The sequence below is a fragment of the Trachurus japonicus genome, chromosome 4, assembly GCF_045865225.1.
Source record: "Trachurus japonicus isolate A0001 chromosome 4, Traja_1.0".
NCBI classification, from domain to species: Eukaryota; Metazoa; Chordata; class Actinopteri; order Carangiformes; family Carangidae; genus Trachurus; species Trachurus japonicus.
This window is the reverse complement of record NC_140910.1, coordinates 5,671,454-5,699,336: the sequence shown is the minus strand read 5'-3', so window position 1 is coordinate 5,699,336 and position 27,883 is coordinate 5,671,454. Positions and strand designations below refer to the sequence as shown.

General features: G+C 42.3%; 2 protein-coding genes across 2 annotated transcripts in view; one reads left to right on the top strand and one right to left on the bottom strand.

Annotated features, from left to right (window-relative positions):
• Positions 1-17,937, bottom strand: part of szt2 (SZT2 subunit of KICSTOR complex) — a 94,882-nt gene extending 76,945 nt beyond the window's left edge. Inside the window, exons 1-19 of the mRNA XM_085773520.1 lie at positions 17,754-17,937; positions 16,019-16,144; positions 14,975-15,148; positions 12,830-13,000; positions 12,616-12,738; positions 11,172-11,334; positions 10,569-10,675; positions 9,593-9,803; positions 8,300-8,470; positions 7,985-8,216; positions 6,992-7,121; positions 5,451-5,596; positions 5,148-5,300; positions 3,887-4,001; positions 2,769-2,974; positions 2,432-2,668; positions 774-852; positions 591-679; positions 131-299 (exon numbers count right to left, since the gene is read on the bottom strand). Of these exons, the coding sequence (XP_085629646.1) occupies positions 131-299; positions 591-679; positions 774-852; positions 2,432-2,668; positions 2,769-2,974; positions 3,887-4,001; positions 5,148-5,300; positions 5,451-5,596; positions 6,992-7,121; positions 7,985-8,216; positions 8,300-8,470; positions 9,593-9,803; positions 10,569-10,675; positions 11,172-11,334; positions 12,616-12,738; positions 12,830-13,000; positions 14,975-15,148; positions 16,019-16,144; positions 17,754-17,777 (2,826 nt within the window). The 5' untranslated portion in view covers positions 17,778-17,937. The remainder of the gene's footprint in view (positions 1-130; positions 300-590; positions 680-773; positions 853-2,431; positions 2,669-2,768; positions 2,975-3,886; positions 4,002-5,147; positions 5,301-5,450; positions 5,597-6,991; positions 7,122-7,984; positions 8,217-8,299; positions 8,471-9,592; positions 9,804-10,568; positions 10,676-11,171; positions 11,335-12,615; positions 12,739-12,829; positions 13,001-14,974; positions 15,149-16,018; positions 16,145-17,753) is intronic.
• Positions 17,938-21,630: 3,693 nt separating this feature from the next.
• Positions 21,631-27,518, top strand: ddx10 (DEAD (Asp-Glu-Ala-Asp) box polypeptide 10). Its single transcript, XM_085773519.1, has 3 exons — positions 21,631-22,720; positions 24,159-24,509; positions 26,269-27,518. Exons 1-3 carry the CDS (start codon positions 21,722-21,724, stop codon positions 27,430-27,432), a joined length of 2,514 nt encoding a protein of 837 aa, XP_085629645.1. The 5' UTR covers positions 21,631-21,721; the 3' UTR covers positions 27,433-27,518.
• Positions 27,519-27,883: the final 365 nt, after the last annotated feature.

Below are 27,883 nucleotides of genomic sequence, written 5' to 3'. Positions count from 1 at the left end.
GGGAAACTTGTCATTGTAACCAACTACATTTCCAAAGTAATCTTCCCAACACTGCTTACAGACATTAAGCAGACAGCGGTAAACTTCGTGGCCCTCAGGCTGAAGGACTTTAGGAAGTAGTCATACACACCGCCTGAGGAACCTCCTGGTATCTGAGGCCCTGGAAGTGACGATACTGGTCCATGCAGTTCATCACTGTGCCACTCTGAGGCTCCACCCAGCACTCCGTCACCAGGTTCAGCTCCGTGTCCATGTCCACGGCCTCCACCTCTGTGTCGTTGTCGTCGTCGGTGGAGAAGCTGGAGCGTGAAGCAGGACAACACACACATTTACAGAACCCGCAGGGAATGTTTTGTACCTTCTGGTCTTTTATAATACAAAGACACTGTGGGCACTCATGAAGGTGGGTCTTTAAGAAGGCCAAGCTTTACATTACATATGTTTTTCTTGTTTGTGTTCTTGCCTTTTTTGTGTTAATTGAAAATGGCTTGTTTGGTTCATTAAAAACATCTTGATGAAATGAAAACCAGGAAACACAATGTCAGTGTGAGCAGCCTTTCAGGTGAACAGGTGAAGACTGGCGGTCTCACCTGTCCTTCGTTGAGGTGGAGTGAGGAGGAAACAGGATGTACTGAACGATGCAGGAGTGACTCTCTCTGTCTGTCTCTCCTGACGTCCCCTGAGGATCAAAATATATATTTCAGCCAGTAGTGATCAGATGTACAAATGTGACAGAACTGAGGTGAGAAGCTCACTGTGTTGTGGTTGAATACCTTCATAGGCAGCTCCATCACCATGTTCACGATGCCCTCTCCGCTGGCAGCAAAGTGAAAGCCTTCAGAGATCCTGATGCTGCACAGACATGAGGACAGTGACACATTCACCATCATGAACCAACACATGATATCCCTGCTTGTCTTCAGGTTCCCTGTGCCAGACAACTATCAGTGTTTTTATCTGTTCATATGTCTGCCACAATGCATTTTTTATTTGTGGACCATGGGACTGCAGATGGACATTAGATCTTGAGCTAAATCTGGCTTATTTATAACAAATTATTTATTTTTTTGTATGTTCATGAATGTGTCCCATTACAAATAAACTAATAAATGAAATGAAATCAGTGAATGTATGGAAAACAATAACAACCAGTGTCTTTGTCAAACACACTGTTTGATTCAAACAAAGCAGTGCTCCATCTTGGTTGGCGAATGGCTAGACATACAGTAACATGCAAAAGTCTGGGCACCCCTGGTCCAAATTTCTGTAAATGTGAACAGTTCAACAAGTGGAAGATAAAATGATCCAAAAGATAAAAAGTTAAACATGTAACACTCTTTTGCAATATTTTTTTTTATCAATATCAGTGTATTATTTTAGTTTTCTACAGTTTCAGAGTGAAAAAGGGAAACAAAGCAGCAGCCTGCAAAAGAATGGGAAACCCAGGAGACTTGAGCTCTCAGATAACTTTGACCAAGGTACAAGCAATTTACTATTTACTACTTTTCCTTTTTTGTCATTTTGAAAATGTAAAAGATGAAACGTTGTTTAAAAAGTAAAGTGAAAGTCAAGTCAAGTCAAGTCATCTAACCTAAATGTGCAAATGCCTGGAACTGGACAAGGACTGATGCCACCACCTTTATGACCTCAAAATGGCTTATTACTAGTTCTATGGCTAGAGTATTAGTATTGTGAAGTAGAAACAGACATGAAGAGGATGACCGAATTATGGACTTATGATGCAATGGATATACAGTATGTGTCTGTCTGCATATTGATATTCACTGAAATGTATGTATGCTCATAAGGTATTTTGTTTTTTTATTTAATATTGCAATAGATTTTGATATTTTGTTCTTTATATGATTTATATGTGGTTTCCAGCTCAGTTTGTCATCTATAATAACTCCTAAAAAATTATTTATATTAACTCTTTCTATTTCAATATTATTTATCATAATTTATGTTTGATCTAAATTTTTGCGGTATCCAAATATTGTATATTTCGTTTTATTTAAGTTAAGTGAGAGTTTATTAATGTCAAACCATCTTTTTATCGTTCCAAGTTCTCTCTCCACTCTGTCCAGAAGAAGGTATGTAATGTACATACTGATATTATTATCAATATTTTATTTACCGTAGATCTCATCGAGGGCGGGAGGAGGGGGGTTGGAAGGGTTTCTGTTTCAGTTTTAAGTGTTATATTGTTTATGAACGTATGTTCATTAAAATGGAAAATCAATAAACATGTGTCATCTATTGGAGATCATTTAATCTTCCACTTGCTTAACTGTTCACATCAACAGAAATTTTGACCAGGGGGCCCAAACATTTGCATGACACTGTAGATGGATAGATGGAACCATCATGAGGAAGGGTTCATCTTCATGAAACAAAAGCAAATGAGAGCGTGTAACGTGCGTCAACTCACTCGGTGAGCATGGACAGGATGTGAGCGACGGCCTGCATGGGCACAGTGGGACCTTGGCTGCTCTGCACGGCCCACACCCAGCGCTGGTGCAGGAAGTAGCGGGACAGAGAGGCCAGGGTGGAGGAGGCCGTCCTGTTGGCGGCCATGCTGAGGGGCCCGGAGCTGTTGGAGGGCTGCAGGAAGTTCTCCATGTTTAAGATAAAGGGAGTCCTGAAGTCCAGGGGCAGCTTCTCATACCTGCAGAGCATCCACAGTTGTTTTTTTAAATTGAGGATCTCCAACCCTACCTCTAACAAGGCAGACAAGCAAAAGAGCATAAATGTCCTGATAAACTGACCTTATGAGCAGCTTCTCAAGGGGCTTATTGAGGACCACCACACAGGGACGGTCTGACAGCGCCAGTTTGGGGGTGGGGATAGAAGGGGATTTGGATGGAGACGGATGGCCGACCACCTTCCTCTTGGTCTTGGGGGTGGCCTCTTTGTTCTGAACACGGTGGGGGAAGCGGAGTTTGAGGATCTGCTCTCGCAGCTCGTCCACAATCTGATGACAGAAACCAACATCATGATGAGACAAAATCATTTCAGTGATTGAAAAGCACATACAGTTATAGACACCTGATGTTAAAGGTCCAGTGCGCCATTTTACACACTGGACCTTTAAGTGTGACAAATGAATCTTAACTCAACATGCACTTCCCAGAGCTGTTCTCCTCTCATGCTCTTTACTGGCAGATGAATCCACCATGTGCTTTACATTTGTGAACACACTGCTTCCATTGCATGAGCGTGGTGGCTGATCTGAAGCCACAGAGCTGCTGTGGAGGATCACTTGTGCGTGTCCACACCGGCTGCCTCTCTGCTGCAGCTCTGTCTCCACATGGGGGTTTTCAGGTCAGAAATGTTGGATTTCTTTTCATCATAAACTCATCTTTTGACAGAAAATGTCACTAAAACGCCACTGTTTCTACATGCAGCTACTGAAATTAATACAAACTAATCACAACACACAGCCACATACACTGGACAGGGTAAGGAGTATTTTGATCTAATTTTCATGGCCTAGATAGATGATCTTATTACTGTCCACTGGAATATTTCATGTATGTTTTTCTCTTCAGGATGATGATTTATGTGTACTCCAGGAGGATTAGCTGAAGGGGCACAGCTAATGAGGATCCTCACAAATAAACAAATAAATAAACAGAAATGTATACAATATAAATTTGCAATGAATTTAACCATGGTTAGTCAACAGGTCTTCTCTCTTTCCATTTCTTCTTGCTCATCCAGCTCATATAAAAATAGGTGAGATCACGTGACGTGAGAGAGGCCTTTGTCGGGTTGCAGCGACAACTATTTGACACAGCACTATTTTCACAAAGGCAAGATCTGCTGCACATGCAGCTGTTGCATGCATGGGCTCCTGATCATAATGATACTCCACTCTCAGTACCTTGTTCCTGACGTGGGCCGGAGTACCAATGGGGAAGCCCAGACGCAGCACCATGCAAGGAGTCTTGGAGATGAGGCGCACCAGGTAGAAGGATGTGGGCGGCTGGTCAGATGAACTGTAGAGACACAGTCAGGTGCATCTCATATACAGTATTTCCCATTTGAAAGACAGTTTCATCATTACTTTTTTTTTAACATTTTCAAGTGTGGCAGTGTGAGTACTGACAAACAAACAAGCAACAAATTATGTACATGGCCATGGACATGTGTGGCCTTCATTACACAATAAAAATGTTGTAAGGCCATGTTTCCCATGTGTCAGCGTGTGATGCATACATTCACATGTGATTTTAACATTTTTTCACATTTTAATTCCATATGTCATAGATCACAAGTGAGCCACGTGTGATTTAGCACATGTGAAATTTATATATCCGAAAAATCTGAAAAAATTAAATAAGTCTATGTTTTATGCTTGTTTGTGGCGGAAGCTCCCAGTGTTGCTCTGCCAGAATCTCGCGCGATTTGCGGAGCCGTGAACTGGGTGTCAATGCAAATCGCGCGAGATTTGGACGGACCAGGAAGAGCAGTGCTGTGAGCTTCCGCTACAAACAAGCTTAAAGCATATACTTATTTAAATTTTTTCATAACAATTTCTCATGTTGGAGCAATACAAGAGGGGCATTACAGACGAGCAGTATGGAGGTATTTGGATGTTTTTTGATGTGTCTTTTTGGACGAAGAAAAGTGAGCTCCGTTCGCAACCGTCATATGGACATGCAGTGCTGCGCCGAGCCCCCCTGTAACTCAGAGAAGGCACGGACTCTGAAACTTCTCCCAGCCCTTAGTCGACATGAGGGTGAGTAGCTAATGAGTGAAATTTGAATTTTGGGTGAACTATCCCTTTAAAGTTTGATTTCTTTAACTGTCTGTGAATCACCACAAAGCCAAAAATGAGAAATATTTATGTGTTCTTCTCAATATTAAATCAATATTACAGCCTTGTTAATCAATGTGCAGTGTATTTCTTTTCTTCCTTTCTTTTTTTTTTCTTTGTGAACTATCCCTTTAAGTCTACCAAGTAGGTGTTTGAGAATGGCTGCTATAGGCTATGTGTAATAGGTATCATCAGTGACAAACACAAATATGTAATACACATTCAATTAAATTTTTAAAGCAAATTGCAAGGAAATGTGATTGATGCTGAAAGTCAATACAAATAGATAAAGAAGAAAAAGATGTTGCTGTTTCTGTTGTCTGACCTGTATATAAGTTTCACATATGAGTAACCCTCCACCAGCACGAAGCTGCTCCAGTCCCTCAGCAGAGACGTGAGGGCGGTGTGGGAGATACGACACTGGATGGTGCTGTAGCGGCCGTTGTTTCCAGCTGTGTGCAGGTGTTTGGGGACAGGCCTGGGGGGGGGGCAAAGGTATTAATGTGATGGAGGCCTGACAGACTAAAAATAACAATGAGCATGAAATAAACACTTGAACTCTGCAGAACAGATACACCTGTATGGATCCACATCCTTCATCTCTTTCATTTTTCAATGCATCACTCACATGTCATGTTCCAGGATGATGGTGATGCGATGCATGTGCAGCCATCTCTGCCAGAAGTTGGCATCCATGGAGAGGATGGGCTTCCAGTAGGAAGCAAACTGAGACTGAGGGGAGTCTTTGGAGCCGCTGTGCTGCAGGGACAGGACCTGGAAACAGAGCACATCGTTCAGTTGAGGGAGGTTTGTTAGAATAAAAGCAGAGAAGATTCTTTGGTGCAACTTCATCACCTTTAACTGAAAAAAGGCGGTGTAATTACAGCTGTTTAGGGTTTTAATGAACATCAATACACACACACATAGGGCAGGGGGTGTTGTGTGTGTGTGCTTGCTGACCAAAGAACATGTGTAACAATGATGTGTTATCGTAGTTTTTGAAAACAGTTTGTGATTCTAAGGAGTCCGATCGATCAGGCTGTGATACACACACAGTAAGAGGTGATACTTTACTATTATTTTTATTACTTTACTTAAAGCAGAAGTAAGTGGTCCGGTCGTTTTCGCTAATGCTGCGTTCCAGGCAGGCTTTTGAAATCGTAAATTACAGCTTCAAGTCACAACTTACGACTTTGTAGCGTTTCAGGCAACCCACTCGTGTTTTTCCGACCTGTTTTACCGGTGAAAGTCACTATAACGGCCACTCGTAACTTCCGACCCGTGAACTCGTACCAGATCGAACTGGTACCACTTCACGGTCGGAAAAATACGAGTTTCCTTGAACGCACCACCAACAGTCCTCGTCCCTACGTCGCCACATTCACGGCGTCCCTTGGCTGCACACACAGCCCTGCATGCCGTTCTCTCTCCTCATTGGATAAAAACTGTAGGATACGATAAATGTTTTCTCCTCGGCTCAGAGCAGAGCAGAGTGACTGACAGACCCGTGTTTCAGTCCAAACACTCTATGTAAGTGATTGCTGTCGGAAGATATAACTATTTAAGACTTATATTAACACAAATATATCACTTACTTCTGCTTTAACTATTATTAGTATTATACGGATATTCACATGAAATAATTGGTATCATACACGTTCATAGGGAAATAGAGAGTGGGGGTAGGAGTTTTTACTTCTTCGTACTCCTTTTCGAATATGTTTAAGTTTATTTTATTTATTATTATTAGTTAATTACCCTAGTAAAATTTGTAGTTTTTAAAAAAATATATATTATTTTTATTTTTTTCTCTGATTATGGTTATTTAGTTTGCTTGGTTTTGTTTTGATTTCACTGTGCACTGTTCACACATGTTCGAAATAAAGATTTCAATCAGTACTCACCGGTTGTTCCAAGTACGTGATATTTAGAGAAAATGAGACAACAGCCCTTCAAATCTATGACTTCAATATAATTGTGTTTTTGTAGTAACTTTCTGAGTTGGAAAGTTTGACACCCTGTTGCTGAACTCTATTCAGTTAGACATACAGCTTAAAGCCATTATGTACAGTATCCCACACTCTGGTACCTCCTAATGACAATACCAAAAAAGCCTTAGGGTTTGTGAGTGAGTGGGATGTGTAGGATCAGTTAAAGTTGTCACGGTACCGGCGTCGATGATCCGGGAGGGATGTAGAACAGAGGAACTCCATTTTTGGTGCTCTCGGGGATCATATAGTTCTCAGGAATTGAATTAAAGGCCTGGAGGTGCACCAACATCTGATCAGTCTGGTTGATGCTGGAAGGAGACAGACACCAGTTAGCAGAAAATACACCACCAGCATATCATCACGTTTGTTTTTTTATTGACTGCAGTGCACACAGACCAATTCATATGGACACAAGATCTCAGTAACACCTTGACAAGGACTCAAGGATGAAGAAGTTGCTGATTTTGGTGGCAATGGTCACTGACATTGAGCAAGACTTCACACACAGCAGTTATGACTAGGGATGCACAATAACTTTTTTGAAACCGATACCGATAACCGATAACTGATAACTTTCTGCTTCCAAAGCCTGATACTGATACCGATAACATACCTGAAGATAAGATAGGATACGATATCATGACATCAATACTATAAACAAAACCAAAAACAGTTTTGACTCTTTAAATTAAGATATTCTATTAGCAAGCCTTTCAAACATTTGCTAAAAGATGTCAAACAAAACTTTTTTGATATGTTAAATGAACATCTATTTAAATAAAGTGCATTATGCATTGATATAAATATAAAGGTCTCTAGAACTGATGCAAATATTTTGCATCAGGATTTAAAATAAATACAAAGCGAAAAAGTGCTTTCCACAAGTTAACAAAAAATTATATATATACAGTATAGCCTAGATAGCTAGCTAGCTAGATAGATACTGTAGGTGTGTGTGTGTGTATACATATACTGTTTATTTATACTGTATATATATATTATCGGGGCTATTTGTTATGTTATCAGACTTATCGGAATGACGTCATAATTTCCTGATATCGTGCACCCCTAATTATGACTAACTTTCACATAAAGGGTTGATATTCTATAGGACTCTGGATGAACAGGGATGTAAGGTGAAACCAGTCCGAGGCGGTGACTCCAGCCTCACCTCTGCAGCGTGTTCCAGAAGCGGCGGATGACGGAGGTGCGGTACGGGCTGGTGATGGGTTTCCTCTGGGTGCAGCTGATGTCATGCAGGATGTCGTAGCTTCCCTCCATCGTCACCTCCACCCTCGTGGTTCTCTTGGCGGGGTCCAGGGGCCAGCAGGCGGCCGCCAGGTACTCGATATGCATGTTGTGTTTCCATAACAACACCAGCTTCACCTCCAGCTGAGTCCCACCTGCAGAGATCAGAAGCCTTGTTACCGACGGGGATCGAACCTCATTTATCCACGGAGATGAATGGCTGCAGACAGGTGTGTACCTTTGGTGAGGCTGATCTCTCTGATGGTGTAACCTTCCCTCAGTCGCACGGACACGATGCTGATCAGATGAGCGTGGACTTCTTTCTCCGTGTGCTTCTTCCTCCTCATCACCAGGGCAGGGTTTCCACTGGCTGACACCAGGTGCTCGTTGAAGAGTTTGTGCTGGGAAACTACACAATAAACATCATCATTATTATTATCATACAGCTTTTATGGGCCTGGGTCAGGTCAGCCAGAACCATTGTTTATAGCCATGCTGCCATAGGCTTAGACCGCTGCCTGCATCACCTCATAGTCGCGGTGGAGTGTTCTTATGGAGGTTATTTTATGTTATTTATGGCTCTTCAACAAGTGAAAACAGTGCCATTCCCCCATTATACTATGTTTTTAAAATAAAGCAGCTGAAATCAGTGGAAAGCTTAGTGGTGGTGACGTCAAAAGTCATGCGACTGTGTAGTAGTCCATTAAAGCCTAACGTTAGCTTTTTACGTCTGGCCATCGCATTTAAGCTTCAAATACGGTATAAAAGGTGTTCATGGGAATATTATCTCGATGAACAAAACTTGTAAGTATCAGAAACTTGTGGCTGATTTTCTGAGTAATCCAAAACGCAATGCAAAAATCCCATTCACTTTCTTTTTCTGGAACTAGCGCGATGCTAAACTTCCAGGTTTTGACGTCAGCCCCGGCGCACCTAGGAATTACGTGGCAGTGATGATGACTTGTATAATTTCTATTTCCCAAATACTGGAATGTACTTCATTTGAAGACAGCTGCTTAATTGCATTAGACCAACTTTTTCACTTCACAATTTTTACTTGATATTCTTATCAGTACTCAGTTAACTGCAAATGATGTTGTCATGTGTTAACAAAATATGCCCTCAGATTTTTTTTTATGTAGATAGATAGATACGTTTATTGTCATTGTCATTTCCACAACAACGAAATTAAAATGTATGTATGTATGTATGTATATTTTTAATGACCTATTAATAAGATTTAAATATCTGTGAGTGAGTGCTTAGCTCAATAATTCATTTTTTGAGTTTGTGTATTGCATTGTATGGTTGTATGTTAAATCACGTTAAACCTTGTTTATTTCTGTTATGTATAAAAGGTTCTTGTACACCACAAATGTATACACAGTAGCCCAGAACTGTAGTTGGAGAACGCCACCCCACAAGCCCCTGGAGGGTTTTTTCAGCATTTCCCTGGATCCTATATGTTGCATCTTTTAAAACTTTTTTGATATGTGAAATAAACAAACAAACTGAAATGAAGCTGACTCACCACAGAAGTACTCTGAATTCATGGACTCAGGGGTCTTGAGGAAGGAGTAGGTCAGGAATGCCTTGTGGTAGGCGTTCATCTCCTGGCTGTTCAGGTCCACTTCAGGGCAGCTTGGTAGGTACGAGCCGAAGGTGGCTAATGAGATGAACTTCATCAGCTCCACGTTGGGGATGTATCCAAAGCTGCAGTCATAGGAGTACGCACCTCCCACCTGAGAAGAGAGTAGAAGCTTCTAAATATCTCTTCCATTATGGATCAAGATTATACAATCAGGTTCATGACAGAAGCTTTCTTCTTTATCAGACAGAATCATTTTTATGAATTCCAGCATAACGCCATTTTTAGGATAAAATGTTTCGATGTAATATACAAGATTCTAAAATCATCCTCGTCATCTCAGCCTCTCTGTCATCTCTGTTTGGTGGACCTAGAGCCATGTAAGCATTTCTTGTCACTCCTTGGACATCTTCAGGCATCGATTAGGTCAATGCCTCACATACTGTATGTCTCAACCACCTCTGGTCAAACCCTGATTCTATTACTGTGACATCACCTCACAAAACCATCAAACACATAAAAGACAAGGACTGGGCTCTGATTTCAACTGCAGTTACTGTAAAATGACCAGGCACGGCCTAAATAGATTGTCTTTCTTATTTTCTCTCACACAGCCTTCAGTTTGATATGTAATGTTGGTTATAGCAGTTAGTACAAAGCCTCTGTGTGCCTCCTTAAATATTAATGATGCTTAATATGCTCCTCCTCCCCTCTGCGGCTCCTGGTCAGGCCAGAAACAGAAGCTTCTCTAGGCTCAGTCACGTTCACTACTGTAGGGCTGACCCTGCTAATACCAACCCAAAACTACAGCATACTGTACACCTCAAGGACCAAACTGGAGACTGACAACAGTGTCAGGTGAATACTTTTGACATTCCACATCTGCAATCATTGAATATCAAGATGTTCTCATCTTTACCTGCACAAAGGAACAGGCAATGGTTCCACTCCTGAGCTGATTCAGCAGGGTTTCACACACTGCTACATCAGGTACACTGGTCACTCCGTCTGTGATTACAATGATACCTGCAAGACACATTCAATTCTTACTTCATTTTCATACTTTATTTTCTCATGATGAAGTCTAATAAAGTCACAATATGTTCTATTTTGTGAAAATAACCTGGGTTTAAACTACTTAAGTGGACGAGAGAACGACGGTAAAACTTGGGGGAGCACGGCAAAAAATACCGTGCACGGCAACGGCAAACGGCAATGCCGTCCCGAGTTCAAATATTTTTACTTTTGCCGTCTGCCGCGATGGTAAACTCAACCAAACCTGACGTGTGAGTACGAGTATGTTGACATTGCCATAGCAACATGGTGATGCGTCTTGCCGTGCCGTCCGACAGTTTGTTTGTTTTTACTGTTCCGTCAAGCGGCATTTGCCGTTTACCGGACTCCATGTGAACGCAGCATTAAGATAAGATAGGCTTAGATAGATAGATAGATAGATAGATAGATAGATAGATAGATAGATAGATAGATAGATAGATAGATAGGCCACTGGGACCAGACCTACCTGCACTGGAGTTTGGAGGCAGCAGTTGAAGGGCCAGGATGCCCTGGCGAACCATGCTGACCAAACCCATATCAGCTGACACCATGGAGACGCCCCGTTTCCTGTGGGACTGGTCATCCAGTTTGTTGCTATGGAGACCTGAGTTTTGGACTGGTTCCACGGACTAAAAGCACAGGACAAGAAACACATAGGCATTACGGCGTACGTCTTCAGCAACACTGAGGACCAGTGGATGGTGACATTGGGAGGTTAGTCAACAGGTAGCACCTGTCAGCAGCTACCTGCTACTGATCTGAGTTTATTGCGGTTAGTTTGGTGTCCTTAAAAGGGATAGTTCAGCTTTTTTGAAGTGGGACTGTGTGAGCTACCTGAAACTACCCAACTCACTCAGTACTCCTCGGTACTCCTCCTCCTAGTTCCAGATAAACTAACTTTTTTCCGACCAGCTGATATATTGTACATTTTTTACTTTAGATCGTACTCTTCAACTGTTGTATTATTTTGAGACGGGACTTCTCGTACGCTGATTAATTGTCCCTCATTGACATCAGTGTCCTGCCTGTGTCTCAGTGCAGCGTAAAGCACCTTGTGACGTGGAATGAAGTTTGGTTCAGACTTGCATGGTTTAGAGTTAGATTCTATAAGTGGCAGGACCTGATGCAGGATGAGGCTTACCTTTCTTCATCATCAATTAATACAATATAAATTGCAACAGTTAATGGTTGAATATGGAGAATGCTTATTTATATTTTTTCAAAAATGATACATCCACAGGGCGTTTACAGGGGTGCAGAATACAAGTATTGCTTTTCCATAAAAAAATATTTAGTCTGAATCAACTAATTTAAGAAATGTTGACAGGCTCAACAATGACACCCTGTCTTGTACCAGCCAGTAGCCGCATTGGGGTCACGTCTCCACTGTTTTGCTAAGCCTTCTCCCAGTCGTGTGCATTTGTTTCCAATAAAGTCTTTTATAATCAATTAGTGGATCAATGGATTATTATATACGTTACGAGGCTTTGATCGCAGGTTACAAGTCATTTATCTAACATCCCAATTAGTCCGAAGCTGTTTAATGAAGGTAAAAATGAAACATAAGGTAAATATCCTGCAGAGTTCTTTTTCTCTGTCTCCTCTGACCAGAGCGGTGTCCATAGCAACAGTGTGTTATACTTAGCAATGGTCTACCAACCGACTGCTGGAATTATTTTTCTGTTGTTGCAAGTCCTGTCTTGATCAATAGATGGTGGTATTCTGCTCATTCTCCATATTAAACCTTTAACAATCTGTTGATTTGTGATAAATTAATAACTGAACAGTATCATGTGTCAAGTTAAGTGACCAGAGTTAGTTTCTAGTAGCTGAATTAATTTTAGCTTCATGGCAGAAATTACAACATGTACTTTTAAAAGGCCGCGTAGATATTTTTGTTGTGTGCTTGCCTGTTCATGCTGCTGATGCAGAACGTCTGCAATGTTGTTCTCCACTGCTCTGAGCTTGTCATAGATGAGGTGCAGGAACTCATCCAGGTCTGTCTGATCAAGCTGACAGCCCTGCACCAAAACCTGCAGGAGAAACCAGGCCGTCACAAGTCTGCAATAACATCTACAGTAAATAACTGAATAAAAGGACAACACCCGAGCTTCTGTCCCCGACCTGATGGGAAGTGAGGCCGATAATCGATGAGTATGCTAAGATGGTGATGAAGATCTTGGGCTTGAAGAGCTGATCGGTTCCAGGGACTTTGAATGGTAGAGCCAGACCAGCCAGACATCTGGTCAGGGCGTGAAAAACCTCATCGAAGATCATCTCTCCGGTGCTGTCGTCCTACACAACACAAAACACAACACTCTCAAATTCACTCAGAATTCACAAGCTCACTAACTTCTAAAGCAGATGGTGAGGTGTGGAACTGAAGCCACATTGTAGAAATTTAATTTGGGACCCCTCACTATTCAATTAAAGTGAGCTACGCTACGGAGGCTAATGGGATTTCTTGGTTTCCCTCATCAAACTCATCAAATATACAATCCAACAACTCCAAAACACTCTGGTGGACAAGATGTGATTGTGTATTTGATGAGTTTGATGAGGGAAACCAAGAAATCCCATTAGCCTCCGTAGCGTAGCTCTGAGCAGCTCGCTGCTCTGCTCTGCCGTTCTAAAACTAGCTTGCACCGACAATTAAAGGTAACAAACCTACACTGAGACACAGTGAAATAAATTAAATATTGGTGTTAAGCCACTAAACTTCGTGTGTATGAGGGCAGTTACCACTGTTTGTTGGGATCAATACGGGCTCAACACTGTGGTACACCCATGTGTAGGCTACTGCTGCATGATGGATGCTCTGGCACTGCTGGACTCCGTGAATGGAAGAATTAGACAGGAACAAGTGTTCAGAGAAGGACCACAGTCAGGACTGCCTAAGAAGCTGGCATTCTCTGGAGATGAGCTCTTGGATCTGTGAGCTGAACAGGTTCCAGCATGAGACAGACCAACCTGATGGGATTGTACCATCCAGTGCAAAGTGTTTCTGTTGTCCAGCTGTTACGAACTGCAATTGGTGGACAGGTACAGTATGTAGTATGTGGTTCTCTGGAGTCCCGAAGCTTTAGAAATGGCTTTGTTACACTTTCCACAGTGACAGATGTCAATGATTTTGTTTTTTCAATTTTTCTTTAATTTTCTTTTCGATTGTAGCAAGATGTGTTGCTGTTTGAGATCTCTCAGCCTCCTTAACTTCACTCAAACAGGTTCTAATGAAGTGATTTCTTGATTCAACAGGTCTGGCAGTGATCAGGCCTGAGTGTGGACAGTGAAATTGAACTCAGCTTTCAAAATACCTAGGTTTATCACAGTTAGTTCATGATTTAACGAGGGGGGCAATGACTTTTACACATAGGGCCAGGTAGGTTTGGATAGTGAATTTAATTTTTAACTCTCTCAATACAGTAAACCCAACAGGGAACCAGACGTTGGGGTAATATCTGAGGGAAAGGGGTGTTTTGTTGATATAGAAGTGCTGTGTTCTAACACATGGATTTAGCTTGTGTTTACAACTGTCTGAGTTTATTTCTTAGTGATGTCACAAAATCAGCGCTGTACTTTAACTTGAGTAAACAATCTGATGGAACACCTTTGGCTTGTGTTAGAGTAAAGATCCTCTGGTCAAATGTTGCTCTGTCTCATGCCATGAGGATGTGTACTTTGTCCTCCCTTCCCCCTGTTTACACTCTCCCTCCCCCATCACTTACTGATAGCACTTTTCTCTCCTTTGCGGAACATGCATCTATCCCCAGTATGGCCTTTACATCAACAGCACTTTGTCTGCCTTTATTAAGTAAGTACTCAGAGCATTACATCAGCCCTGCTCCCTTCAGATCAGAGATGATGTCCACACAAATACACCAAACTTTGAGTCAGCCCCAACTTCTGGCTCAAAGAAACGTGTCTGTATCACACTACCTTACACAATATCTAAAGTAAGCCCTGGAGAATGATCTGTATCTATATGATGACTGCTGATGAAGGCTGGGACAGTTGCTCTATAACCTACACTGACTACCTGACCTACACTCTTTCTCTGACATGTAGTAAACCAGATAAGGCTTTACACTGGATATTCTACTGTTATTTTAGGTACAAAAAGAAAGGTTTTCAATTATAACCAACTTATAAAGCAAATAATTGACAAAGGTGTAATGATGAGCCCTGATGACACTCCACAGTCTCATCTGTTGAATGTGTTCATTCAGGGGAAAAAAGCCAACAATGGACCACGCTGTGTTTAAGTCTCACCACGATCCCAGTGGAGGGGCTGAGGTCCAGCTCGATGATGAAGCGGTACCTCCGGGCAAGGAAGGTGGCACGAGTGGACGGCATCAACATGTAGGGGTACAGGGTGGGGGAGGAGTCCGGCTGCCATCCTTTTGGTAAGATGCTCAGCAGGTCGAGTTCATTCTCTGAGTTCAGCTGTAAATGACAAACATGAAGTCAGTAACTGATCACAAAAAAGACCTCCAAGCTCCCGTATGTTATGTTATGTTAATATAAGATCACAGTGACCCTACAAACATTATTACGGAAACGTATTGCATTCCCTATTTTTCTCTGTTTTTCTGAGTACTTTTTCTTCTTTTTCTGAGTACTTTCTGACTGTCATCTCTATTTCTGCCTTTAAAGTAGAAAAATCCAACCTGCACTATTTATGTCATAAAACTAAAGCTGGCTTGCAAGATAGGTAGAAAAAGTAAACATATTACTCTGAGGCAAGTTGTCTCAGTGGTTTCTCGGAAAATTGTGACATAGAAAATAGAAAAGCCATAGACTATACATAGAACAGCTTTATTTTTGTAGGAGCCTGACATATTTTGTTTAGTAGGTGCACAGTGTGACTAGGGGTGTGCTCTATCATTTCAGTTGGAATTGGTTGTAAATGATGTGGCCATAAAATGTATGGCTGATGATAATGACAGTAAGCATTCAAATCTTAATTGGAATACATATTCAAAAGTTATATTTCATTTAGAATTTAACGTGTTTCAAGGTTAAGAGTTCCAAAACTAATAAAAACATAAAAAACTGCATTACAGCATTTTTTGTTTTTGTTTTTTTTTTGCTAAACATGAGCTATATGACACAGCACAAACACACCATAATAGCCAGAAGTGAGAAATACCAGTGAAAAGCAGCGGTGTGCTACCAGTTAACACTGACACGCCACTGAGAAGTTCCATGTGTCATTTCAAACATGTGGGCTAAACCATCAGCCACTGTCCACGGCACGCTGCTGGTGGTGCTGGGCCACCATGAGGCGGGTGGTCAACAGCAGGATCTACTCACCAGTTCAGGCACTGAGGCTGGCCAGATGACCTGGTTCAGCTTCCCCAGGAACCACGCCAGACGCACATTCCTGGAGATGCGGTACTCCTCCTTCATCAGCAGGTAGATCTGGTCGGCCTCCTCCACCTGATCATCACAACATGCATGAAGAAGTCAAGAACAATTCACACCTCTCTCTTAATGCACAGCTTACTGTGCATTACATTATATCTCTACCTCATAAAGGTACATGCATGCTGCATGTTACCTCTCATAAGTCTCTCTCCTGACTCCCTGTCCTTCACACTGTCCTATCATAATAAAGGCATTAAAAGCCAAAAGCCTTAATATATATCATTAAAAAAAAGAATTTCCATAACCTCTGCTAGAGTGAATGTTTATAAAAGTGTAGGTAGAGGTCACATGAGCCCATGGACAGAAGGAGTGGTAAATTCATCCTCTTTACATTGAATCTAATACTGTAAATTATATATATATATAAACAAAATCCAACAAATTTACAGAATGTATTAGAAATCTTAAAGCTTGTTCTGTAGATATTCTAGAGGAGTTCACATACATACTGTGAACAAGTGCATCCTACAACTGGATAAAACACTTGAAATAAAAATAATCTGTAAAAAAAAAAAAAAAAAAAAAATTAATAAATGTGTGTATGTATGAACATTATTGTAAACCAAGTAGAGCAGAACAGTACAATACTGTTGACACAAAGCTTGAGCTAAAACTGTTTAGATAATTATTTTCCTTCATACTGCCAGCCATAATACTAAACTAAAAAAAAAAGGAATCACTGACACTCATTCACGAAATAGATCAGAAAATATAGTAAATAAAGAGCAAGACATAAAACAACCAGCTAAATAGGGTACACAGAGTTTGTAGGATTCATGATTATTAATAAAAACCAAGAGCTTTATAAAAAAAACAAATCCAATATGATGGTGGATTAAAACTTTAAACTGATCCCCTTGGTTAATATAAACAGGAGGAACTTTTAATAAAGGATAGTCAATCCAGTTGACCAAAAGAGCTTAAACAGCTTATTGTTCATACTGGAAATAACTGCTACATCCTGTATGTCTGCACCTCGCTGAGCAGCATCTGCTTCAGTCTAATGTGTATCTCTATGTGCAGTGGATCTGTTAGCAGAGAGCTAACATCAGTGCAGCTGCATCATTTCAACCTCAGCTTTTACACAGATAGACGATGAGTCCTTCAGACGGTCCCACTGATCCGCCGGCTGTCAGATCCAGTGGAGCCGCTGCAACACGTGTTCAGTGTTGACAACACAGCCCGACGTTTCTGACATCACCTCCACTGGTCTGGTGCTGGATGAGACGAGACCAGACCAGACCCGGGGCTGCGAGTGAACTACATCACCCACATCCCCCGTCTCATCTGCGGCCATCTGAGACCTCTGGCTCACAGGCCAGACACCAGGGACATGTCCACACGTCCATGTAGCCGCTGACCTGACCTCACAAATCACGTCAACCTACACTTTAGCAGGCGCTGCTAGCCGCCGAGCTAACGCGCCGCTAGCATAACTTTCTAACCCGCCCAGATGTGTCAACACAGCTGTAACACACGCCGTTTGCACGGTTCGTTTCACTTTGTACGGAACTTTGTCAAGTTTTGAGTTTGTGTAGAGGCAGATAAGCATTAGTAAATGTGCTCTTTCTCCACCAATACACCTCCTGAGTGTCTCCCTGCGGGGGGAAGCTGCTGTTACCTCAGTGTCCTGCCTCTCGGCCATGCCTGGCTGTGCATACGGACAGCGGGAAGAAGACAGAGCTCCAGCAGACCGATACCCTGGTTGTTTGGTGCTAAAGAAGCTGTCCTGCTAGTTGTTTATCACCTGTCTGGTCTAACTGAGGAGCTCTCCGTAGACCACCGTCACTTCAGACGGGGTAACACATATGTTTCCGGTCAATTATTTCAAAATAAAAGTCGGGTTGCCGAAATGATAACGCCCTCTCCAAATGACATGACAGATGACACATTCCATTTACATTTTAATCAATATAATTTCTTTATTTTTTTGTCATCTTTTCTTGGAGTAGCCTAAATCACTGCACTCGTGTGCCAAGATGCCACAAAACCACAAGAAGTGTAGGTAACTAGTCTCCTGACTGAAAGCTTGTTTATTAAAATCCTGGACTTGCATTAGGACTCCTGACTTGCAAGTGTGCAGATAGGCTACTTTCCCCTTTTTTTTTTCTTTTTTTTTTTTTAAACATCTTTTACTACATTTTCAAAATGACAGAGAAGGAAGGGCCCATCACAGCAAAGGTTTGACCACCCTGACCCTGCATAGTTAGTAGGCCAGCAGCATAATGTGTAAAATAGTAGGCTAAATAGCTTTCTTGTCTGATACCTTGGTCAATGTTACTACAAGCTTTTTCAATCATAAATATTATTATTTCTATTCTACTCTGTCTTTTACATTATCTGTCGTTTGGCCGACACTGTGATGTTGTGATGATTTCATATGGCAGGGTTATAGTTCACTTTGACTGAAAAAAGTGTCAAGATGCTGTTGCCGCTGCTGCTGCTGCTGCTGCTGCTGCTGCTGCTGCTGCTGATGATGATGATGATGATGATGATGATGATGATGATGATGATGATGATGGTGTCAGCTGTGCTGGAGAGTGAACCAAACCAAACCAAACTATGGATGGCTTGCTCAGCCCTAGGCTATATTCTGCTTTTTCATGACATTGCAATTATGACATCTTTTTAAACATGTTATAGCACATCTTTCGCACACTAAGATGGTAATTCATGTTATTTTGTCTTGTTTTCTATTTCAACTTCCAGTTTTCAATCAAACATTTTAGTCTGAAAAGTTACCTTTTTTATTTTGAAATCTAATTCAACGGACTTCCGTGAATGTTGTTTTTGAGCGGCATGTGATCCGGAAGTGTGCGCGCTTCCCTTTTAAGCATGAGACTGGAAACCCAAATATGTGCTGGTGTTGAAGTGTAAAGCAACCAATCAGAGAAGAAGGAAAGACCAAACACACACACACACACACACACACACACACACACACACACACACACTGATCAGGTAATGGATCCATGGAACACAGACAAGAGCTGGTATATTATGGCAAAGATCCTTATCACATTATTAGTGTGACTGCTGAAGCAGTCACACTATTGTTCTTCTGTTTGGCCATTTTCTTCCGCCTTTTTACGGTCTTCTTCTAGTCCTTCATACTTTGTGCTATTTCAACAATTCATATATCAAAACGTGTAGCTTCTTTTGAACTTTATCGGCATTACTTTTCTCTTTTTAACTATTTATACTTTTTCAAATATTTAACTTTTTCACAAGAAATCTCACATTCATCAAAGTCTCAACCTCTCTTCTTCACAACTCCACTGTAGTGTAGGGGTTAGGGTAATTGCTCGCCAACCCTAAGGTCACTGGTTCGAATCCAAGGGAAGAACTCTTGTTATGTTATGTTGAATTCTGCTCTCCTCCACCGCCTTCAATTGGTTACAGGTGTTTGTTATCTCCTTGATTACTCATACCAGTTTGCAGCACATCATCACATTACAATGAATGACAACAGTTTTGAAAGCAGTGTGCTCTCTGTAGCCGAGTGGCAGAGTAAAGGTTTAGTGATCATATGGTCATGGGTTCGATTCCTGCCTCAGTCTTTTCACTTCATTGCTTGACTTTTGATTCCAATTATTCAGCTGTCATTGGACAGTCTTTGATTCCTCATAGTATAAAGCTCATTGTAACTCAGGTTCTCTGTGGCCATATGGTTAGTGCTCAGCCTGAAATTCACAGACATTTTCATTCTAAGTCATTCAAGCTTGACTCTCAAGCTTTCTTGATGTTGACAGTGTGCAGATCATTAACAGACAACAGTCTCTGCAACTGTGTGTGCACTGTGGCCTAGAGGCAGAGTGGAAGTCTAATGACCATGAGGATGTGGGTTCGATTCCGACCTTGGTCAAACATTTGTATGGTGATCACTGCTTGCACTATTTGCTAATTCTGCAACAGCGTTCAGTTGCTGTCAGCAGTCACACCATTTCCATTCTTGGAAATGCTTTTTCTAGTTTTTAATCAATATTGAAATCACACTTATTTAACATCATTTCTCAATTCAAAACAAAGAGCATTCTGTTTATTCCCATTATAAACGATGTGAATTAGACTTAGACAGATATTATTGTAATTCAGAATACAAGTCTAACTGAATGGAATTGTGCAGCAATTAGCTCAGACAGAATTGAAAATATAAATATAAGAATATATATAGGCTACCATAAGTATAAATATATCAAAATACTTTAAAGTGCAAAAATAGCAAGTTAAACAGTCTGATAACCAATGGTAAAAACAGAATAGAACCTGATGGTCCTGCAACAGATGCTATGGAACCTCTTCAAGGGGCCAGCAGGGAAAACAGTCCGGTGATGTTTCTGGCTCGGGACAGGCAACTTAGGTGCAATGTCCTGAATGGAGGGAAGAGAAGTCCCAATGATTTTTTATAGATAAGATGTAAAGATATGAAACAATATCAATATAATAAATCACAGCATGAGATAGACTTTTATGCAGCACATTTAAAGATTCACTTATCTTCAAACCCTAGTGAGTGAGTCAGCAGATTTTTGTAGCAACTTCTCTAAATGCTGTGGAAGAGGTGACTGTTATTGGATGTTGTGCATCTTACATTTCATGTGTGTCTAAACAACAGTCCTGAATGAGTCCAGACTCCTGCCAATCACTGTCCCAGCCTCTCAGATGAGAGGTGAGACGAGGTGTGATCTGGTGAAAAAAACCCAATATTGCAACGAATGCATAACGTTAGGTCTGAATCTGAACTCTTGCAATGGTGTCACGAATGAAACAACACATGACTACAGCTCCACTTATGGCTGAATGTACACAACAATGTTGAAAATGTGAGGGAATTCTCTGGTCTGAGACCATCTTAGAAAGTAGGCTATGTAAAAACTATTTAAAACTATTTTAACTATTTAAAACTGACAGCTAGTAGTTGCTTTTGGTTGATTAAATGATGCATGGCCATTTATCAAGTAGCATCATCCAAGATTTTTTATTCTACTATTTTTTATTATAGGCTACACTCTGTCACACAGTTTGAGTTTCATGGGATGTTTCATTAGGTTCATGGGATGTTTCATTAGGTTCTGTAAAATCATCACAGAACACAACACTTTTGCTTTTGTGAAGTAAAACAATCCCCTTTAATTATATTTCCCCATATTTCCCTTCCCTCTGACTGAACATGCTCTGAATGTTTCCTGGTAACTGATAATGTTTTTTTGCTTTGAACATGACTTGTGCTGTTTGATATTCAATTTGATACCTGAGTTTTAGTGTCCTTGACTGTAAAAACAAAACAATCGTATTGTTTTTTGTGTTTTATAATCCAAAGACACGTGTATCCATCAATTTATGGCTTTAAAAGAAAGAAAAAAATATTTTTGAGGTAAACCTGAGAGACGCAATGTGCACCGAATTCCACCAGGTGGCGATAAAGCCCCGTCTATTCACCATTCAAGCAACGAAGAAGACCGACGTCGCTTGATGATGACGCAGTTTGACGCCGAGCCAAACGCGACGAGGAAAAAAAAGTGCAATCTCCACGCTGTTCACGAGGAGAAGAAGTTTATGTTTATGTGGCCGCTCTGCTCGGTTTAAATCATGGACAACAAACCACCACACTCGTCCGGGAAGAAACCTAAAGCCGCTAAGATGGCCGCCGGCGAAGACCCGGTGAAGAACTTCGAGAAATGGAAGAAAAAATACAAGAGGACGCAGGCGAGGGTGAAGCGAGACAACGCTCAGCAGAAGAAGCCGGAGTGGCAGGTGGAGAGAGAGTACATCCAGAGGCTGGTCAGCAGGTACCCCAGCATCAACAGCAAGGAGGCCGTCAAGTTCTCCGACTTCCCCGTCTCCAAGAAGACCCTGCTGGGCCTGCAGGGGGCTCAGTACCGGCAGCCCACGGAGATCCAGAGACAGACCATCGCCTTCGCTCTGCAGGGGAAAGACGTGCTCGGCGCCGCGAAGACCGGCTCCGGGAAGACGTTAGCCTTCCTCATCCCGGTGCTGGAGTGTCTGTACCGGCAGCAGTGGAGCTCCGTGGACGGCCTCGGCGCGCTCATCATCTCCCCCACCAGAGAGCTCGCCTACCAGACCTTCGAGGTCCTGCGCAAGGTGGGCAAGAACCACGAGTTCTCCGCGGGGCTCATCATCGGCGGGAAGGATCTCAAGACCGAGTCTGAGAAGATCCACCGCACCAACATCGTCATCTGCACCCCGGGGAGACTGCTGCAGCACATGGACGAGACGGCCACTTTTCACGCGTCCGACCTCCACATGCTGGTGCTGGACGAGGCGGACCGCATCCTGGACATGGGCTTCGCCGACACGCTCAACGCCATCTTGGAGAACCTCCCCAAGTCCAGACAGACGCTGCTGTTCTCGGCCACGCAGACCAAGTCCGTCAAAGACCTGGCCCGGCTCAGCCTCAAGGACCCAGAGTACGTGTGGGTCCACGAGAAGGCCAAGTTCAGCACCCCGGCCACGCTGGAGCAGAGCTACGTGGTGTGTGGTCTGAACCAGAAGGTCAACATGCTCTACTCCTTCATCAGGAGCCACCTGAAGAAGAAGATCATCGTCTTCTTTGCCTGCTGCAAAGAGGTGCAGTACATGTTTTTTTTAATTTTTTTTATTTAAGTATCTTCAAAATACAAACATTAAAGGGATAGTAGCATTTTTTTAAAGTGGGGTTGTATGATCTACAAATAGCCCCTAAGTACTTTAATTGCAGTAGAAGACTCTCTGCACTCCTCCCGTTAGCAACGCCAGCCCATAGCCCTGCCCAGAGATTTACAACATACATTGTTGTGAATGGACCCAAAGGAACGGCCTATTTTCGTGGCCTAAAAGAGGTTTTACCTGGAAAAAAAAATACACAGTTCCATTGTTCGCTATAATATAATCTTTTCCAGCCCCTCAAAGTGCAGGAAAAACACAGTTTTGATTTGGACCTAACCAACTGCTGATCAGCGGGCGCTAACCCTGGGCGGAGGGATACGTGAGTTGGTTAGGTCCAAATAAAAACTGTGTTTCTCCTGCACTTTGAGGGGCTGGAACAAATTATATTATAGCGAACAATGGATCTGTGTTTTTTTTTTTTTTCCACGTAAAACCTCTTTTAGGCCGTGAAAATAGGCAGTTTCTTTGGGTCCATTCACAACAATGTATGTTGTAAATCTCTGGGCAGGGCTATGGGCTGGCGTTGCTAACGGGAGGAGTGCAGAGAGTCTTCTACTGCAATTAAAGTACTTAAAGGCTATTTGTAGATCATACAACCCCACTTTTAAAAAATGCTACTGTCCCTTTAAAGGCACATTGATAATAGATAAATGCACAGTGCTGAATCAGCTATCTTGATCAATCAAGAACAAAAGAAAAAGAAAAGAGAACGTGAGGGTCTCAGTCCACAATAGTAAATAAGTCCAGCAAAGAAAATAACCTTAGGGCATTTTTGCTTTTCATGTAATGCAAAGATTTTTTATACATTCTGAGTTCGTTTATCCATCCATTGAAGTGGGGTTTCACTTTGAGGTACTAACATCTGTTGATGAAATGTTTTCCAAGGGAAATTAAAATGTTCACCAAAAAGTCCAAGTTCTTTTCCTTTAACTGTAGTCCAACCTTGATCGACATCCAATTTAATGGGGGCAAAATAATGTGTTTAGATAACAGCCAGTTTTGAAATGAAGTCCAAAATTGTACAACATACTCGCATTCAAACAAAAAATGTTCTACTGTTTCGATATCATTCTCACAAAAACCACACATATTATTATCCAAATGAAATCTAGTACAGGAAGTGGTTTGATGGATAAATGTCATTCAGTATTTTAAATGTGATCTCTTTTGTTTTCTGAGGGACAGGATAAGACAAATATCGCTTTCTAATCGTTCTTGCTTCCACAACATTGTAATCTTTCAAAATATATTTTCTTTTTAGTTGACAAGGGTAATACTGTTCAGTTAAAATATTCCTAATACATTTATTAGAGAATGCTTTACTACCTAGACTAACTCCTAACACATTTGGTGATCTCAGGTGCAGTACATGTTCCGGGTCTTCTGCCGCCTGAGGCCGGGGATGCCCATCCTGGCCCTGCACGGCAAGCAGCAGCAGATGAAGAGGGTGGAGGTCTACAACGACTTCCTCAGGAAGCAGAACGCCGTGCTCTTCGCCACCGACATCGCCGCCAGAGGCCTGGACTTCCCCGCGGTCAACTGGGTGCTGCAGTTCGACTGTCCGGAGGACGCCGACACCTACATCCACAGGGTGGGCCGCACCGCCCGCTACAAGGAGGGAGGGGAGGCCCTGCTGCTGCTGCTGCCCACCGAGGAGGAGGGCATGGTGGCGCAGCTGCAGGAGAAGAAGGTGCCCATCAATAAGATCCAGGTGAGACCCCATCCGTGCAATTCACAATATGACCGAGTTCAACATCCACATTTCATTTTATTTCCCTTCATGGTAACACTTTACTTGAATAGGTATTCATAAGATTGACATAACACTGTCATAACCATGACATAACAGCTGTCATAAACATCGATGAATACTTATGACAGCTGTCGTTAAGTGTCACTGGGTAAGTTATGTCACTTTTAATGCAAAGTTGGAGTTTAGAGTTTATTTATTTAGCACACAAGTTTCAATGGTGCAAGGAGGGAACGAAGCCGGTTGGCTTGTACATAGGTTCCACCCCTATAACAAATTACAACAAGACAACTTTCAATGGCTAACAAATAAACATAGAAAAAAAAAGAGACAAAGTGCATACATAATTAATGTTATATGAGCAAAATGAACAGAAATGAGAAAAAAATAAAGAGATAAAGTGCAAAGTGATTCGGTAACAAATAAAGACAATAGAGATAAGGTACAAAAAAAATGTTTTTATTAAACTCATAAAGAGACAAAATGAGGATGTGGGATATGGAGAGAGCAAAGTTGACATTGTTTGAGATGTTTTTGTTCTGACAACTTGACATAAAGACAATTTAAACTGTCATAGCAGACCTAAATGCCAAACTTTAAAAATTATGTCAAATTCTCATAACAAAAACATCTCAAATAATGTCAACTTTGCATCAAAAGTGACATAACTTACCGAATGACACTTAACGACAGCTGTCATAAGTATTCATTGATGTTTATGACAGCTGTTATGTCATGGTTATGACTGTTTTATGTCAATCTTATGAATACCTATTCAAGTAAAGTGTTACCCATTTCATATAATTTGTCCCCAGAGGGTAAAGTTGTAGTGGACTTCACAATAGACAACAAGAAGTAGTAAAACACATTAGGTCGTCCAGCCACAGCAGCAGAAACATTCTGTCCTGAGGCAACAACTTGCACAGCTCTCAATGCAAATAAATAAATACTTAGCAATTAAAGTGCCATTTACATTATCTTGACAATATCTGTTGTCACAGGTTGGATTACAGGAACTGTGATTATTTATGCCTTCGCCAGCTCCTGTTAAAAGGGTAGTTCAAGATTTTGGCAAATTGGCCTATTGCCATAATCCCTATGGTCATAGTAGTAGGTTTGTCACCTTTAATTGTCGGTGCAAGCTATTTAGAGAACGGCGGAGCAGAGTCGCGAGCTGCTCAGAGCTACGCTATGGAAGCTAATGGGATGTCTTGGTTTCCCTCATCAAACTCATCAAATACACAATCCAACAACTCCAAAACGCTCTGGTGAACAAGTTGCACATTCACCATGCTGTGAGATAATAACAGAATGTTACGACGAGACAGGTAAATTTATACACATAAACTTGCTTCGCCTTTTGATGAAGGTAAAATGTTGTAAAATCACATTCTAGTATGTTGTGGTGCTACAGAGACACCCTGGCCTACAGATCATCTTCTCCACATGTTTGTCTGCTACAACCTTCAACAAAAAATGTTTTGAATCGGCAGAGACAGAATGATGATTATGTAAAGCGTTAGAATAGAATAGAACAGAACATAATGCCTTTATTACCGTTGTACACAGTACAACTAAATTTGAAAGTGCTTCTGAGTGCAACATTTAAAAAGACAGACAGATCACACACTGTAAAAAAAAATGCTTACAACTGAACAAAAACAACAAAGGTGCAACAGGCTACATCTGTAATGACTTGTGTCGTTGTGATATATTCCAGGTGAACCCAGAAAAGCTGCAGAGTGTGCAGCAGAAGCTGGAGGCCTTCCTGGCCCAGGAGAAGGAGCAGAAGGAGAGAGCCCAGAGGTGTTTTGTCTCCTACCTGCGCTCCGTCTACCTGATGAAGAACAAAGAGGTGTTTGATGTCTTTAAGCTGCCGCTTCAGGAGTACGCCGTGTCTCTGGGCCTGGCTGTGGCCCCCAGGGTGCGCTTCTTAAACAAAGCCCAGGCACAGAGGGCCGAGAGGGGCAAGCAGGAGGAGGAGCCTGAAGAAGAAGAAGAGCTGAGGAGCTTCAAGGCTCAGCTGAGAGGAAACATTCCTGATGAGGAAGGTGAAAACTCAGAGTCTGAAGACTCGAGTGAGGATGAGGCACAAGTGTCTCGCTCCAGAGCTCTACTTCTAGGTTCAGACTTTAACAACGAGGATGACGAGGATGAGGATGACCTAAGAGACTTGGACCTGCTGACGGTCAAAAGAAAGGACGTCTTCAGTCTCCCAGAGAACGAAGGGGACCCAGACCCTTCAGAGGAGCCCCAAAAGAAAATGGAGAAAATAACCAAGTTTAAAGAGGCCAAGAAGGTCCTGAAGAGGAACTTCCAGGTCAACACCAAAGTGACCTTCAGTGAAGGAGGACAGGCCGTGCAGCTGTGGCCCCCAGTCCAACGGGCCGTGACTGTTGAAGGGGAGGAGGAGGAGGAAGAGGAGCGCTCGGGTATCAACGTGGAGAAGGCCAGGGAGAGACTGAAGAAGGAGGACCAGGAGTTCGACAAGGAGGAGTACAGGCGCAAAGTGAAAGCCAAGCACACAGAGAAGAGGCTGAAGGAGAAGGCAGCCAGGAGGGAGGCCAGCAAGCAGCACCGGCAGCAGTCCGACGAAGAGGACGAGGTGGTGGCCTACCTGGCCAATCACAGCGAGGACGAGTTTGACCCCAGCTCACTGCCCGACCCTGACAAACTGCCGTCTGAGGAGGCGGACGAGGATCGCGCGGCCTCCGCCAAACGGGCGAACAGCAGCGACGAGGACGAGGAGGAGAAGGAGGAGCTCACAGCGACGAGGAGGAAGAGAGCGAGACAGCAGGAGGACGAGGACACAGCTCTGGACACCGGCCTCTCTCTGGCCGAGGACGAGGAGCTGGTCCTGCATCTGCTCGGAGAAAGCAGGTAGAGACGAGAGGGAGGAGTCAGGACTCTGCATCTCAGCTACATGGTCTGCAGTGTGTTGACGTGGACATTAAAGTGTTGGGACAGAGTAAAGCCTCTGTAACAGAAAAGACACACACATACACAACTGTGTAGGTGTCATTTGACCAAGACCACACAGCTCAACTCTCCTTCCATTCTGATTAGCTCACAGACAAACATAACGGTGTGAGTGATGAGTGTCAGAACAGACGAGTGTGATCTAAAGTGACAGTGATTGGTTGTTTGACATGGGGTGGTGTGGTGATGCACAATCAGTGGGGAACACTGATTCATATACAACATAAAGTACACATTTAAACTTGTCTCTTAAAGGGATAGTTCAACATTTTGGCAAATTCTCCTATTGCCATAATCCCTATAGTTTTAGGAGTAGGTTCATTACCTTTGTTTGTCGGTGCAAGCTGTTTTTAGAT

Coding starts and splice junctions, on each gene's coding strand:
- ddx10 (XM_085773519.1), top strand. CDS start 21,722: ATGGACAACAAACCACCACACTCGTCCGGGAAGAAACCTAAAGCCGCT. Junction 22,721..24,158: donor TCTTTGCCTGCTGCAAAGAG/GTGCAGTACATG, acceptor TGGTGATCTCAG/GTGCAGTACATGTTCCGGGT. Junction 24,510..26,268: donor TGCCCATCAATAAGATCCAG/GTGAGACCCCAT, acceptor GATATATTCCAG/GTGAACCCAGAAAAGCTGCA.